The 17,650-nt window shown below is 37.6% G+C and overlaps 2 protein-coding genes across 2 annotated transcripts; both read right to left on the minus strand.

Moving 5' to 3' along the window:
- Positions 1 to 3,331: 3,331 nt before the first annotated feature.
- On the minus strand, positions 3,332 to 8,630 carry LOC105218151 (uncharacterized). Its single transcript, XM_011193557.3, has 9 exons — positions 7,697 to 8,630; positions 7,143 to 7,627; positions 6,949 to 7,046; positions 6,761 to 6,883; positions 6,247 to 6,684; positions 5,590 to 6,178; positions 5,384 to 5,527; positions 5,112 to 5,313; positions 3,332 to 5,048 (listed from the first exon to the last, which is right to left on the minus strand). The coding sequence occupies exons 1-9, from the start codon at positions 8,297 to 8,299 to the stop codon at positions 4,428 to 4,430; spliced, it is 3,303 nt and encodes a 1,100-aa protein (XP_011191859.2). The 5' UTR covers positions 8,300 to 8,630; the 3' UTR covers positions 3,332 to 4,427.
- Positions 8,631 to 9,906: 1,276 nt separating this feature from the next.
- On the minus strand, positions 9,907 to 16,647 carry LOC105218152 (uncharacterized). Its single transcript, XM_029044016.2, has 6 exons — positions 16,274 to 16,647; positions 12,288 to 12,597; positions 11,499 to 12,202; positions 11,088 to 11,436; positions 10,808 to 11,028; positions 9,907 to 10,395 (listed from the first exon to the last, which is right to left on the minus strand). Exons 1-6 carry the CDS (start codon positions 16,397 to 16,399, stop codon positions 10,309 to 10,311), a joined length of 1,797 nt encoding a protein of 598 aa, XP_028899849.1. The 5' UTR covers positions 16,400 to 16,647; the 3' UTR covers positions 9,907 to 10,308.
- Between the last annotated feature and the right edge of the window lie 1,003 nt (positions 16,648 to 17,650).

A 17,650-nucleotide genomic window follows, 5' to 3' on the forward strand; every position in this document is an offset into this window, starting at 1 on the left:
CAAGCTTCTTAGCAGAAATTCTTCAATACATACATAACTATGTATTTGCATATGTACATTTCTGTATATATTTAGTATATGACAACAAAAACACTGTAGTATATAATCAAACTAGCATATTTCATGTTTAGTTTAGAACTTGTTTGCGTTTCATTAATTCTTTGCTGTAGGAAGCAGGTAACAAAAATTGTTTAGACACAAGTGAAAATATTCATATTTTTTTGGTTTGAAAGCTCAACATCAGCCAGCCAATGTCTGGGTTAAAGGGCATGTCTGCGTACTCAAGTATATTTTTAAAGTGATGCTTCAAATCAGAAAAGGCGTGTAGATACCCGTTAAGGCCTGTCCAATAATAAATCTACCGCGATATGACCGACCTGAAACTTCAAGAGGTTCAGAAAATCTAGATCATCAATTCGTGAATAGTCTGCCCTCTATATTCAAAGAGATACAATGTTTTGATTGTACCCTGAACTTCTTTCAGTTTTCTAACGAAGAACCAAAAAGGTTCGTCTTTTTCTGAGACGAAGCATACTACCACCATGTAAACAGCCTCTTTAGCGAACATAGTACCCATATTCGACCACTAAAATTCCCATACTACGCGCAAAGTTACTTTATTGGCTCTTATCAGTCACTTATCTGGCATCTCTGGAGTGTTTGATCTACATAGATCAGAATCTAAAATACGAAATGTGTTCAAACAAGAAAAAACGTTAACTTCGGCTGTACCGAAGCTAATATACCCTTCACCGGTGCATATCTTTTAGTAACTATGTGTTTAATCAAATCTAAAGACGTAAGAAAAAGTAAGTAAAAAAAAGAAAACATTTTACTAATTCTTTTTAGCCGGGTTGTTTGCTAGAAACATTAAGGTTATATAGTTAACCGATCTGAACTATTTCTTCGGAGATTATATTATTACCTTAAGCAGTAATCCATGTCAAATTTTGTGAATTACAGGAATTTTAAAATTTCCAATTGTTTTGAAGTCCTACTGTCAAATTTTTATTTTTTTTTTATGTTGTCTTTGAAGGCTTTGCTTTCTTTGTCTGTAGCAGCCTCTAGAGTTAGACGGGTTTTTATTAGCTTGGCGATTTTCGTTTGTTAAAAGCTCACACTTCGTTGGTTGTTTGTGAATTGTTGCCCAAAAGCAATACTGTAACAATGCCCCAGCCTCCATATTCGCCAAGCATGGCCCCTTGCGACGTCTTCATATTTCCAAATGTAGAGAGATCGTTTTACAAGCATAGATGAAATCGCTGAAAGAGCTGAATACTATCCCAAAAATCGAGTTCAAAAAGTTTTTCGACTATTGGAAGAACCCACACATGTCTAGGAAAAGGTTTGAAGAAAATGTCGTTGGGAGCCTGATCCTGGGCATACGGTTGATGAAGAATTGATTCGAAGTTCTGTTCATTTGGCCTTTTGGTCGTTTACCAGGTTCATAGTTGTCCATTTATATACGATCATATTATTTCTTTGATTCTCTGTCCTCTATAACTTGTTGTTAAATTAGTTTCTAAACATCCTGCTATATTTTTGTTATTAATTGTCATTAATAAAATTTAATTTTTTCTCTTCCAGAATCCAACGCCAATTATAATACTTGGGTAAGTCAATTTTATTATTATTTTGCTAAATATTGGTATCAAAATAGATGAACGTTTTTACGAAACTAACTTTGTATCAAAAATTTGTATTCTGTTCTTCTTAAGGACTCTTAGCAAGTCTTTCGTAGTTCTTACTGTCCGCTTTCTCCTCTCTATTTTTCATAGTATTTGATATTCAGTTTACATCATGTTTTTCTGAAAACGTCTTTTAAAAACTTGTTCCTGGAATGTATTTTTAAATATTATAAAATTCGGTATTCCACTCAATTCAATGTCATTCATTATCTGTAAACAACTTCAAAATCGATTTTAACTGAAAGACACAAAACCTAGATTAGCAGCCGGAGGGAAGTTTTTTAGGTTTACAATACCATGGTATACATTTCCTTGTCCGCAGTCTATCTTCAGCATTTTAGTATTTGCAATACTAGCGAAGCTTTCTTCTACTACTAGCCGATATGAAGTTACATATGTATATGCAGACTTTGAAATTCTATATCCGTTTCTGAATCGGTAAATTCTGTCGAAGCAAAAGTCTTTAGCGTTGGTATTCTTCGAATGGGACATTTTGTCTGCCAGATTTTGATTTGATGATGAGAGATGATTAGGTTGTACACTTTTGCTCTGTTTTCCCCAAGAGGTCCTTAAAGAGATGAAACCACAGAAAGTTACTCTATTAGGCCTCTTTTTGTGCCAAAGGGATTGAAGTTCTTCTCTATTCTAACTGAGCTGTTTAGATTCTTGTCAGTCGTCATTTCTAGAATTCGAAATTCATTTGATTTTAAAAACTTCCTAGTTCACACTCTATACCTTTAATTCTAGGCTACCTACATTATCGGAAGTTGTTGTTGTACGACTCACATAAGATCTTAAGACCCTTACTAAATACTTAATTTCACTTGTTCCTCCATTTTCATTGGAACCTTAAAATTTAGAAAACACCAAAACGTTTCTCTTAGGGTCAACCCACACCGGAGCAATCAAAAACGTCTTTCTACAACATAGCTTCATATGGGCCAACCCACGTCTCGTAAGAATATTCAGTTTAACCGATTTATATCCACAGCATAACCAGATAGATAGACAGATTAAAATTGAGGTTTGCACTCCGATCTGTGGTCTATTGTGCCATTTCCGTGGGAAATGAAAGCCCTAAATTATTACCCCTGTTTTTGGGGAGTTTCCGCTTCAATTTCGGAAAAGCGGGAGCTGTCCGAGATTAAGCATATCCTGGGCTTAGGTAGGTGTTTCTTAAGCTTACAATGCGCTGTGTAGAGTACCAAGTTTGCTCCTTGGGAGGTCAGATGGTGCCAGGTGATATTACACTCAATCTTTTTACGAATGTTAAGAGATTTATACTGATCTCGTAGTGCTTTTGCCTAGTTACAATGTGCCCTATGAAATTTGATCATTAACTTATCATGTCGTTTCGGAACGCACCCTAATCTGAAATCCAATAACTATCAATTTGACAATTCAAATTCAAATGTCTTGCACTTTATAGCTACATACGTGCTATCGAGTTTTCACTGTACTTTCAAACAACTTGTTGTAGCACATGTTGCATCAAACCTGATAGTCTGCAACGCAACAAACCAATCCATCGAACAAGTTGCAATACAGACATTTTGTAAACAAACGCCGTTGCATGTAGTGAAGCACGATTATTATCGATTATTGACACAACAAACGATTACAAGAAATAAAACACAGCTCTATCTTTTTCTATAGTATTTATTCTTTAAATCAGTGACATACAAATTATGCATTAAAACTATACGTATGTATGTAAGTAATTCAGAAATGCTACCTTATAACTGTAGACGGCTTATATTATAGACAGATAAATTATTAAATATGTATGTAGTAGGTTTGCTTGCCATTTGAAATTATAACTATTCCGCTGTTTGCAATTGTTTTTGTTGTTTGTTAATAGAACCCAAGCACAGTTTGCTTACTGCTTTATAATGAAATTGTTTATAAGAAAATAAGCGCGTTTGTGCTTTCTCTTCTCTTCACACACACTTCTTACGTTTTGCCACGCAACCGTAGACTTTCATGGTTTTTAAAGCATTTTGCGTTTATAGAAATCTAGAAATTGCACACGCAATACATAAATAACATATTCAAGTTAAAAAAAAATACAAATGTAACCACAGAAACTTAAATAGAACATTACATTATAATTTAGATTTGTCTCGTATCGTATTTTGTATTTGCAAAATCTTGTTTTTGTAATTTATTTATGTTTTTATTAATTTTATTTTAACTAAGATACTAATAGCATTAAGAGTAGGGGAGGGGAGGATAAGCAGTGCAATTATTGCGCGAAATTCTCAATTTAATGTAAACTGCATTATTGGATTTGTTTTTGAACTGAAAAAGTTAAGAAATTAAACATCAAAAACAGCGACAGCGTTTGATGTGTAGCAATAAATTAATATAGTAGTGTTGTTGTTGTTGTTGTGAATGAACGCGCACTTTAGTGTTTGTTATTGTTGTCACAAAAGAGAATATATTTATGTTTAGGCGCCACTAAGTTCACTTCAACTCGATTTTGTTTTATATTTTTATATATATACTGCAATACGTAGGTGTTGTCTACAACCGATTGCTGTTGTTGTTGTTCGCAAGTTGTTTTGTCTTTGCTGCAGGTTGCACACACCATTTTATTTAAAATTTTAAAATATTTATATGGAAATCATTTATGCATTTTTTTTCACATAACACACATTACACATTATGTTGCTGTTGTTGTTACACTAATGCTCAGCTGATGTTGCTTTGACGCACTGCACCGACTTTATTGACGCCTTACTGCAACAATTCACCACTCACAATTTCTAATATCATTTTGTGACGGAAATATTGCATATGCTGCTGCGAGAAGGTTATCTCACGATTTCGCGTTATATACTCGGCAAACATGCAACTGAATACACCACAATCGCTGCCATTCATTTGACGCGGCACATCACGCACTGATTCTATTTCAAATTGACTGGTGTCGAACGGTTGCTTTCGCTTGTCCAACGATTCATCCTTTAGATATTGTTCGAGTGCCTTCAATACGCTGGGATTTGGTGTACCCATTGAGTCATAGTATTTAATGGTGCGCTTCTTCAGGTGTATAATGGCCATGCACCAGTGCACACCGCCAACATGCACCGGCACCGGTATGATATCTTTGGCGAATATATCCACTTTACGTGTCCAACGCTTCACGCCACTATGACCGGCGGAGAGTAGGCGCGGCACAAAGAATGTATTCATGGCGTAGACGGTGGGTAGACCGTGTGTATCATGTTTGGTGTCACCGCGTTCGGTGAGCAGGTTCATATAGAAGTTGATCACCTCATCGTTCAGCCAATTTTGGCCCATCAAAGTGTGTATATCGCGACGCGTAATGTTCAAGTTAAATTTGGAAACCAGCACCTTGTGGGGGAAAATTGAAAATTAACAAAAATTACTTTCAAGTGGTTTTTTCAATGTCTATACCTGATCGGGTGAGCCCATAACAGCAGCCTTTATGCGGTTTTGATGTTCTTGTGTTAATTCGATAAATTCCGGCTCCTCCTCTACCTCTGGTTCTGGGAAATCATCGATCACTAGCAATTCAGGATCGACTATTTGTATTTTGCGTAGACGTTCGTGCATTTCCAACTCGGCTGCACGCCGTTCGGCTGTTAGCTTCTCCACACTAATTCCAAAAAAAAAAAAAACAACGACAATATTAGCATGTGCAAGCTTTATGCACGTTTTGTACTTACACATTGACGGTTTCGTTAACCTCCTGCAGACGGCTCTTCTTCTTCTCAGTCCATTTTGTGCGCAGCGCCTCCAGCCAATTGGCCTTCAAGTGCGGTGATGTATTGAAACGCTCTTGCAAGGTATTAACCGGTTCAACATAGGGACTAAGCATAGAAAAAATAATAAAATTAAACCGAACCTAGCTATTTTCCTTCATTTAACTTACAGTGGTAATACAGACTTCCGCTTATCCTTTGTGCCCAAAGTAGTGTCAGTCGCATTTTGTTCATTCAGTTTTGTGCATGCCGACACCACTTGCTGCTCATCATCATCCAAATCAATGATTTCACTGATCTCATCCTCATCATCGTCGATAATTACTGTTGACAGGCCATTACGCACGGGACGCCGTTGCTGCTGCTGCACATCTACAAAGGTGACATCCTCATTATTCTCCGCATCGTCATCGTCATCATCATCCAAATTAATGGTGGACGACAGTGGTGGCCGTTTCAAAGCGCGTGTATAGCTATCTTGCAGTGACAGTGATTGTCGCTGTTGTGTTAACGGTTTCTGGTTGCCACTGCTGTCGCGTCTTTGTGGCACATCGTAACCGTATGCTGTTGGCTTTGCGAACGTGCGCACATTTGCTCCTTCGGCAGCGCCATATAAACAGGGCACAACCTGCTCTAATAGTTGTTGATACTTAACGTGCTCTTCGGTTTCTTTTTCCTGTGTGAGTATGGAACGCGCATTCGTGGACCACATATTGGAGCGTATGTTACCCAAAATATTTAGACCACCATTGGATTGTGCTTTAGTGATTAAAAAATATAAAAATTAATTAATTTTCTTTGTGTAAATTTAAAATTCAAACACTTACAAGTCGCGCCGGAGGAGGAAACGGAACTGGCCGAACGTCTGCCCAGCACGTGCCCACCACTGGCGGGCATTTGTAGATTCTGTCGCAAAACATCCGAGTAAGACATGGGTCTGCGCTTCGTCAAATCGATCTCAGGCATTAGTGACGTCGCTAGTATGCTGCCCGTGCGCGGCTCAATGAGTGGTGGTGGCGGTTTGGACGCCGCTGTTCTAGCATTCTCACTTTCACACACAATCGGCACATTGTAGGTGTGTGGCACTTTTTTACGTGCACGCATATCGCCCACATTGGACCCACTTGCTACACCGATGCCAAAACCCTTGGTCAATTGCGGTTCATCGTCATCGGAGAACTCCACATCAGCATATGAAGTGTTCTTGATCAAACGGTGTGTGACTGTGGGCGCTGTAAACATAGATTTGCGATACTTGGGTTTTTCTAAAAAATAATAAGAAAATATTTTTTATTGTTAGTAAGGTGCACGTGGTTTGCATGCCGATTAAGTTGTACTAACCAATGGAGTGTAATGATTTGCGTTGTGTCATCTCTACGGTATTTTTGGAAGCACTGCTAGGCAACTTGCATGACAACATTTGCTTCTCGTGTTGTGGAAAAGTGGAAATCACTTCAAAATCGGCTGCAAACGACACGAGAGTCAAGTATTAAACGTAATGGGTGGGGGAAAAAAATGCAACAACTCACCATCATCCAATCTGTGTGTGATAATTTTAGGAAAACGATTATGTACTTTTTTATATTTTATTGGGTGTGGATTAGCATCGGCCGTATAGTTCCCAGTTCTAAAGCAAAAAATTTCAAAAAAGTATTTAAATTTATAAACAGACATTTCGAATTTATTTAATTTACATTTACTCTTATTATATGACAATTAATACCTTTTTCGTTTTTGCTCTCCTTCTGTGTTGCCTGTGGAATCGGTGTTTAAGTTCAACAAACGACGTAGTCTGTTGAATATATCGATACCCATCTGTGAGTTGTTGAGCTGTTCCGGTCTACGTACCGGCAGTGAGTAGTGTTCGTCGTAGTCTTCTTCTGTTGCTGCGAATTCTTCAACTTCTGCTTCGGTTGCCACCAACCGCCGGTAACCGTTTGCGTAACTTTGTCCGGCGTATTCGACGTCGTCCTCAGTCAAATAATAGCTACTCGTAACACTTTCGGTGCTATCACTACGTTGTAGTTGAATTGGCAAATGACCATTCAACACACGGTTGCGACGTGTTTGCGGTGGTATAAGTTCCAATGGCGGTAATTCTAATTCGTTATGCCAAGTTTTGATTGGAATTGCTGCCGGTACTGGACGTAAAGGTCGCTTACGTGTTTGCGTTGCTTCGTAATTGGACTGTCGGCGGTGACCAAAAACCTGTTAGCGTAGACAAAATAAAATATTATAAATTTATATTAAATATTTAGAACATCAAAATATATGTACTTTGTTTGGTAGTTTAGTTTCACTATATTTGCGCTGTTTGCACACAGGCTGTACACTGTATTCGTAATTGTCTTCTTCGTCTTCTATTTGTATAATAATTTCATCGGTCACAGGTGTGTGCTCCTTTTCAGCGCTTCTCACTTGAGTTTCCAACGTTTGTTTATTATGTTTTGCAACGATTTGTTCTTCTTCTTCTTCTTGTACATCAACAATGTCTACCAATTCATATTTTTCATCCTCTTCCCCCTCTTCTTCATATGCTGTCTTACCGTTGCCGTTAAGTTTTGGTGATACAGCGTTACGGTTTCTGACACCTGGCGGTGACACTTTATTTCTGCCTAAATAAATATTTTGCTCTTGTCGTACTGCAATGTTTGGGATCTTACTTCTTGGAGCGTCACTAATTTTGAGCACGTTCAAGCGTCCGGTATAACCGGAGTAGTAGGCAACGTTGGCTTGCGTCTGCGTTTGCAGTTGTGTAGCAGTAGTTTCGTCAACGTCGCGTACATGCGCCAGTATTGAGTTGGCGTCACTGGCGGGAATGTGATTCTTCACGAAAAATTGCAGATTATCTTCCAAAGGTGTATGTTCAATGTACATCATCAATGTGAACGCGAATGGAATGCGCCGTATTGGAACTCGGTATCTCTCTAGCCATTTACAATGGTTCACCCCAACAAGAAGATTTTTTTCTTTTCTGCTTGATGCTCACGCTTTTAGTTCTGATGCATAGTATGAAAAGCGTTCAAACGTTGGAGCAAATTGCTAGTTTACAAGTAATTAAATGCAATGTATAGACTTTTTCTATTTTATTAGCGCGCACACAGTTGTATTAAATCTAGAATTTTTTCTGCGTTTCAATACGAAAATTTCTCTTTACGCTTGAGAAAAAAAAGCCGCTGTTCGCAAAAATTGTGAAAAGTGACACATGGAATTCGGCTTTTTACGATTGGCAGTACTGTTTGTTTCGCGTTTGTTGCCACTTGGGGGAAATTTGTATTACACAATTGTGCACTTATGAACATTATTTATATAAAATTGTTGAATTAAAAGTTGATTTAAATTAATAAATTAAATAATTTTATTTTTCTAAACAAAAGTTAGATGAGAAAAACATATTTAGCATAATTTGGTTTATAAACCAAAAAAACCCAACTGGGTATTTTTCTTGGTGTTGCCATATAACGTATGTGTTGAAAGTGCAATAATTTCCCTTTTGGATATAAGCAACCCTGTCCAACGCTTCTGAGAGGATATCCTCTAAGTGAAACAATTTAATATTGAAATTGATCTTTATATATTTTATAGTAAAATTTGCATTTCAGAAAGTGGTGAGAAATATTTATAGAAATATTAATAATAATAATTTGAATAATTTCTTTCGAAAATTTCTCTGATTGAGCAATAGTGACATAACTTACATATTGCAAACTCCGAATGAAGGGACTGTTGAGTAAGTATACATGTTTGTATAATAAATAGCTTATATTATATTATATTAGGTTGGCAAATATCTCCCTTACGGCTTTTGGTGTTTAAAATTTCGCGACTATGTATAAAGCGCTACAGAGCTCGTATCTGGCATATATTTAAAAGGCCTTGACATAACCTACAAAACAAACAGTGGCCAAGCCGGTATTAACGGCCAGGAGGGTTTTGCTGTGTGTTTGGTGGGATTGGAAGGGAATCATCCACCATGAGCTGCTCCCATATAGCCAGACGCTTAATTCTACCATCTACTGCGAACAACTGGACCGCTTGAAGCAGGCGATCGATCAGAAGCGTCCAGAATTGGTCAACAGGAAGGGTGTAGTGTTCCACCAGGACAACGCCAGACCACACACTTCCTTGATGACTCGTCGGAAGCTACGGGAGCTCGGATGGGAGTTTTTATCGCATCCACCAAATAGCCCTGATATAGCGGCCAAGTGATTACCACCTATTCCTATCCATGACGAACGTCCTTGGTGGAGTAAAGCTCAACTCAAAAGAGGCTTGTGAAAAGTTAGAGGGAGCTTCTACGAGGGGGTTATTATGAAATTGCCGTCAAGATGGAAACAGATTATCGAAAGAAACGGCGCATATTTTAACTAAATCCGTTCACTATAACACGTTTAAAAAGCATTGACTAAAGAGTAAAAAACGGAAGGGAGATATTTGTCAACCTAATATTAATATTAAAAATCAAAACTTTTAAATGTCGTAATTTCTTGTTTTTTTTGTTTAAAAAAATTTATTAAAAATACAACAAATTAAGTTTCGTAACATTATTAATTATCTATAAAATTACATAATTATGAGATTATACTTAATTGGAGAAATACAGAGCTGTTAGAAATTTAAATTTATTTTTATTACATAAAAAAAAGTATTTAAAGCTCAAATTTTTTAATTGTAAAATTCTAAAAAATAACAATTTAAATTTTGAAAAGTCTTAACTAATTTTTTTGATTCTAATGAGGAACAATTTATTTTCTAACCTCAAATATCCCTTTAATCTTGAACTTGCTTTCAAGAATTTCATACATTTTGCTACGAGAGTACGAAGGAATACTTGCGAGATACTATTTCTTTATATAATCCAGTTGAATGGATCAAGCTGACCAAATATTTCAATCTCTCGTGTTACAACAGACAAAAATCATATTCCAAGTTATCATGCTGATAACATAAACCATGCCCGCCAAACCCACAGTCGCCTGGGGAATAAGAAAATATAAACTTTTATAGATTTTTTAAAATACAAGGAATAACAAAATTATGTAATTTTTCAGTTCTTCAGTATTATTTTAATTTATTGTCATTAGAACCGTTCCGATCCTCCTGAAACAACGAAACCGTTCGAAATACCAAATCTTTTCTCCTTGTCACTTCAAGAGAAAGCATATCTCCGCCCAAAAGGTCTAAAACTTACCGATCCAAACAGGTCTGGATCGACGAAATAACTTCCCTCAGTCGGATCCGAAAATCCGAGTCAATCCCGGTATCGGAGAACCGGCTGTTGTGGGAATCGTTATTTAGACAGCGTCATTGTTTGGTTACTTTCGGAAATGTTTTCAAACCGGGACTGCCAAACTAGATTTACACATCCAACTAAAAAGATACACTTACCTGAAACGAAAAGTTTACCACAACCCAATGAGCCAAGGCGCCCCACACGAACAGCAGCAGACCATTGGTGAAATGTACCGGGTAGCGTATGGCATTCCATTGAGCACGTGGCATGCTGCGCTGAAAGACAACGTCCTGCAAGAAGAGCGTTACCGCTTGACCGAAACCCAGCAGGACGGAAGATACGCTTAGCTGTAGTTTCGAAGTGGAGAAACTAATGACTGGCGAATGAGGAAGATTAATAGCGAAATACTTAAGGAATTCTTAAGATTTTACTCACGAATTAGCGCTAGAGCCTTGCAGACGCTGCCCAAAGTATGCCATTCGATTTTGCGTTTATACAAACTATTGCCGAAGCGCGGTGTCATCAACGAGAAGCACATCCATGGGAAGGCCAGCAGCGAAAAGAGAAATGGTATTTCGGCATTCTTAATGGCATGGTGCGTCACCGCCAAACCCGGCAGTACCGTTAGGCACATAACATATGAGAAAATGTCCGCTGACATTAGTAGTGTGGTTGAGTAGAGACGTGGCACCAAGATCGCACGTTGCAGCGGCAGTAAAGTCTTCTCTTTCAAACTCTTCCAAACATGCGTGGTCACGTAGTGCGAGACGCGTTGAAATTTGTACTACGAAGATATAATTCTCGGTTATATTATTTACCTTATACTTTGAACGAGTTCCTATTTACCAACTTTCCAACTCTCTTCATATCTGCCTCCGGCTTAACTCCGCCCACCGCCTCATCCATTTGCTGCAATCCATTCGATGAGGCATTTGGATGGATTTTTTGTGATGCGGCCACGCTATTGTGACTTTTTCCTATCGTTGCTGAGCTGCCACGCATCATAGATACAGTCTCATCTTCCTCGGGTATGATTTCCATAATCTCTACACCATTGGGATTGACAAAGGTCACATAGGCCTCATCCGCAGCCAACATATAATTGTTACGCGCCTCGGCTGAGAAGAGTGCCGCCGTAGCGGTACCCGGATGCTGTTCGCGTAGTGGACTCTTCCAAATGCGTGGCACTTGTACGTCAATACCATCGATTTGATCGGCAATGCTGGGCGGGAACGCGCCCAATTGATGATGCAGTGGCGGGAAGGCACTCTCCGCGGTGATCATCGAAATGCGTTTTGTGATGGAACCCTCACGATGGCGTGTGATAATCAAACTGATCGGTATAAGATTCACTAATAAGGCGGACATCAGCACTATTGACTGCGCTGTACCGTACAGTGTGCGCAGACTGGTGAAGACGAAGGAGAGAAAGAGCTGACAGAATGCCTCACCGCAGAGGTGTATCGTTTTGCGTACGAACTTATCTTCTCGTGGGCGCACAGCTTCCAAAATGACGTGCGTCTTCCAAATGAAGAGACTAGAACCAATGCCTGGAAGTTTAAGAAAATATAATTAAAAGTAGATAGTATAAAAAATAGAAGAATCTTTTAAAATGCATCTGATTTCAATTCTTACCCGCAAATAATCCATAGAATACTATTGCTACTGCTTGTGTTGTTGTTGAGACAATAAACCAAGCCGATGAAAAGAAGACACCGCTAATCATAAGCGAGACACAAGTGATGAGCGTGGCGCAAAGGAAGAACCGTCTATATTGTGTGGTCTCACGTTCACGTCCCCGATACTCTGTGTCCAGATGTTCCAAAATTGAGCGACAAATCTGACCGGTGGCTTGATAAACGATCGCCGGCCAGATCCGGAGCACCAAGTCCTTATCCGATTCCACGACATTGCCATAGAGATAGGCGGGTGTGGCGAGGAAAGCCTGAAAGCGAAGAGAAGTACCAAGTTAGAATACATATATGGTAAATTATGAAAAGGGTTTGATAAATTCGCTAATTAGTAATCATACAGAATGAGATACATAGTAGATTACAAACTGACGTCTCACAGACAAAAGTCTGTTGCTTAATGTGTATGTATGTATAAATGTAACGAGTATGTTTGTAAACACTGTTCTAAAAGAAGATAGCGCAGCTTCTGTTGGCTCTTTTGTATGTTGTGATTAGTCAGATTTTGTTGGTTTATTTTTAGACTGGCCGTTTGTAGTCTTAAGACGAAAGTCAGCGGTTTTTAAATTCGTTATGTTTTGAAATTAATTAGTTGATGGATTTTATACTGTAGATCTTTCCTCCTGCTGTACGAAATGGAAGCTTGAATTCAATTAGAAAAAGTTACAATCGCTATGAATCAGCGCTTTAGGCCCTTTGATTTGAATGACATCCAAGAAAAGTCGTTCCCTGTCTTCTATTTAACGTCTTAAGGGAAGCCAAAACTCTTTAGAAATCTCAAGTAACCTCTGAGATTCGAATAATTCGAGCAAAACCGCACCGTTCTTGTTCTAGATCGGTCAATTTATTTTTATTTAGAACTGTTAATATTTGGGCTTTCTCTTTCGACATCTTTGCATCCAAGGAAAGTCGGTAACCGTCTTAATAGCAGCCAAAGCTCTCGATAAATATCAAGTAGCATCTGAGAATCTAATAATTCGTGTAACTGGTTCAGTTACTACTTATTCAGAACTGTTTGAGCTCTCTTTCTTCTTTCTTTTCTCGTTGGCATGAACCCTGAAACCTCTGACATGACTCTTGCTAAATGGTTTTTCAATAAGAGCGTTAAAACAGTTTATTTTAATAATAAACAGTTTGGGATATCAATGAAATTCTTTATTCCTGTGAAAGTGCATTCGACGACATTATGTATGGAACTCGATTTCTTTTGCATGGCCGCCACGGGTACGCTTGCAGAAATTCACAGGATGAACCCCATATTCGACGGGTTTCAAGCATAACTGCTGCAATTCCACGTTCCATATTTGTACGAAGTTCATCATTCGTCACTGGATTGTTGACATAGACCATAGGCTTGACGTTACCCCGTAGGAAATAGACTAACGGCGTCAAATCGCAAGGCCAATTGATGGGCCATTTCGTGAGATTACACGTTTACCACACTTGGTTTTTAATACATGGATTGTGACAAGCGGCTTCAGTTCTTTCGTCAAATTGATTTTGTAAGGATGTAGGCTAACATCTTGATGCGCTGGCGGCAGCAATATTCTCGACACTACGGGCACTTCTTTGCCTCACTGGCATGGGAAGATTTTGTACTGGCAGGACGATTATGACGATCATAAAACGGACGGAGGGCTCTTAAAATTGAGGCCACTGACTCTGAAATTCGGTAGTAAATTTTAATAAATTCGACTCGTTGTTGGGTCGTATATCTTTTCATGATGAAATGGCAAATCTTACTGAAGAGGAATGTCAAAAGAGTGGGAAACACATGGCGTCGTTTGCTGTCCCTATAGATCTACTCTTGTAGCGTCTCGTAGTTGGATCGTATATCTTTTCTTTTGATGAAATGGCAAATCTTACTGAAGAGGAATGTCAAAAGAGTATGAATAATATGGCGTTGTTTGAAGTCCCTATAGATCTACTCTTGTAGCGTCCCTTTGGAAAAACTCTTTATTATCTAACCTTTGCAAAGCGAAAGGAATGTTGACATCAGACGAAAGTAAGTTTACTTTTGGAAGTTTGTATCGTTTTAAGGAAAAAAGTTCAATTTATCAATCATGGAATTTTTTTATTCCGAAATGAGCATAAGTCTCGGTGATTTCTTTGCAGATAGTAGTGTTTCGGGTTCTGAGAACAGGGAAGCATCTTTACCGGGACCAAATCTGGAGAATGCAGCACTTCGATGCCGTAATTTTGATTGTATTGAGTTAGGTGCCTTGTTTGGTTTGTGAGTTCGTGCGGTACCCACTTTCCACTACAAAGCTTTCGCATATCCCGATTTTCAAAGATCCAACATGTTTCTGAGATAACGTCGGGCTCGCATCTCGAATTCAATAAGTGGATTCATTATGTTGTAGCACAGTTGTAGAACTATGTATTCGGGATAATGGGAATAACTGATTGCTTAAGGATTCCATTTAATTGAAAATTTTCGAACCCTTTAACCTGCTTAAAGTATACTATACAATTAGGCTGTAACTACCGACTACAATCACTTAATTCACTCACTAATTGTTCAAAAATCGCAAATAACGGACTTACTGAAGTGCGAAATTTTTTTAAGCGATCGATATGACATCCATTTCACACATGCCTTATCATTAGTAAAGGGTGATTTTTTAAGAGCTTGATAACTTTTTTTAAAAAAAAAACGCATAAAATTTGCAAAATCTCATCGGTTCTTTATTTGAAACGTTAGATTGGTTCATGACATTTACTTTTTGAAGATAATTTCATTTAAATGTTGACCGCGGCTGCGTCTTAGGTGGTCCATTCGGAAAGTCCAATTTTGGGCAACTTTTTCGAGCATTTCGGCCGGAATAGCCCGAATTTCTTCGGAAATGTTGTCTTCCAAAGCTGGAATAGTTGCTGGCTTATTTCTGTAGACTTTAGACTTGACGTAGCCCCACAAAAAATAGTCTAAAGGCGTTAAATCGCATGATCTTGGTGGCCAACTTACGGGTCCATTTCTTGAGATGAATTGTTCTCCGAAGTTTTCCCTCAAAATGGCCATAGAATCGCGAGCTGTGTGGCATGTAGCGCCATCTTGTTGAAACCACATGTCAACCAAGTTCAGTTCTTCCATTTTTGGCAACAAAAAGTTTGTTAGCATCGAACGATAGCGATCGCCATTCACCGTAACGTTGCGTCCAACAGCATCTTTGAAAAAATACGGTCCAATGATTCCACCAGCGTACAAACCACACCAAACAGTGCATTTTTCGGGATGCATGGGCAGTTCTTGAACGGCTTCTGGTTGCTCTTCACCCCAAATGCGGCAATTTTGCTTATTTACGTAGCCATTCAACCAGAAATGAGCCTCATCGCTGAACAAAATTTGTCGATAAAAAAGCGGATTTCACATTTCGAACCGAACACTGATTTTGGTAATAAAATTCAATGATTTGCAAGCGTTGCTCGTTAGTAAGTCTATTCATGATGAAATGTCAAAGCATACTGAGCATCTTTCTCTTTGACACCATGTCTGAAATCCCACGTGATCTGTCAAATACTAATGCATGAAAATCCTAACCTCAAAAATATCACCCGTTATTAGTCAAGCGGTGGACTTCCTCAAATATTCTTATTTGCCAGTATCAATAGCCCCAGCTGGAGAGCTGTCAACTTTACTTTATGAAAAAAATTCCGCTTTTTGGAGACAATACAAAATTTTTGTGAATTCTGTAAGTTCATATCTGGCCATGTGTAAACGTCATATGAAGCAATTTGCAGTTATTGCTTTCCGGTTTTTGTTTGGCGCTTTGTTGATAAACATGTGTCATTGAAATTTGAATACAACACACACTTACGTATGCGCTTAATTACTTAATAATTACAAATTTTTCGTATATAAAAATGATAATATAGATATATATGGATATATAGATATATATATAGATATAGAGAGAATTTGTATATATGTACATGTATGGCAAACCCACATAACAGATACTTCTGTTGAATGTGTTTGTTGATTACGCGCCTGCGCTGTACGCCCGCCGTCGCCACCGCAGTCGCCGTGGACCATTTGCTGCGCGCCGGTATACTCATTGCTGGCACTACTAACGCAGAGCGCGATACATTCAATTGGATGATGATGCGTGGAAGACGCGCGAGCAAATGGCAGTTATAATAATAAAAAAAAAATAAAAAATACAGCAACAATCACAACAACAGCGAGTTGTTTAAAATTAGCTTGTAACTTGTAATTTTTAGAACTGAAATGTGTCGAGACAAAGCGGTTGATTTAAAAAAAAAATTAAATTTTTTTGATTATGTATTTTTTGAATTTTTTGTTGTATTTTTCTGTTTTTGTTGTTATTTTTATTTAAAATTTTTTATTTTATTTTTTTATTTAAAATTTTTTATTTTATTTTTTTATTTTTAATATTTTTAATTTTTGTTGTTATTTCTATTAAATTTTTTTTTTTAATTTTTTAATTTTTTGTTGTTATTTTTATTTAATTTTTTTTTTTTTTTTTTTAATATTTTTAATTTTTTTCTTGCTTATTTTCGCTTTGCACTTTTCACTCACTCTCTTTTATCCCCAATTTGTATGTTTATTCTTGTTTAATATTTCTTTATTTATTTATATACATATTTATACACATATATGTATGTATGTGTGTGTGTTTGTGTTTTTGAGCTCCACCAAGCCTTGCTACTTAGTTGAAAGAGTATGTATGTGTGTTTGTTTGTGTATCTTCTGTGTTTTGCGAAAGCGCTTTCACAGCAGCACCGTCGTCAGCAGCGTCGACAGCAGCAGCAGCTCACATCGTAAATATTATCAACATCGCAAATTTCATGGCACACACGCACGCACTGGCATTAACATTTGTATAAGCTGATAAAAAAGACACTCTTATCGCTAGAAAGTATCTAGCGGAGATTAGCAGATGCGCTGCGATAGACGAACTTAACATAGCCACTTGTCACACTGTTCTGGCATCAGCGAGTTGGATTTATTATTTTTTTTCATATAAATATATATAAAATCGGATATTTATTTTTTTTTAATTTATATATTATTTTTAAATATATTTTTTCAATATTTTTTTAAATAATTTTTTTTTTTAATATTTTTAAATATTTTTTTTTTATTTTTTCTTATATATTATATACATATATGTATGTATATATACATATGAGCTCCAATGAAACTATTTTCGTGCACTTTCTTCGCCCGTGAATTCACACTTAATCACTTTAATTAGACAAGTAGTATTTAAATTAAGATTTCAACGCTGCAAACAACAACAACAGCAGAAACTTGCGCTTGTAATACGCGTAACTGTATATATT

Source organism: Zeugodacus cucurbitae, chromosome 5 (genome assembly GCF_028554725.1).
Source record: "Zeugodacus cucurbitae isolate PBARC_wt_2022May chromosome 5, idZeuCucr1.2, whole genome shotgun sequence".
Classification (NCBI taxonomy): domain Eukaryota; kingdom Metazoa; phylum Arthropoda; class Insecta; order Diptera; family Tephritidae; genus Zeugodacus; species Zeugodacus cucurbitae.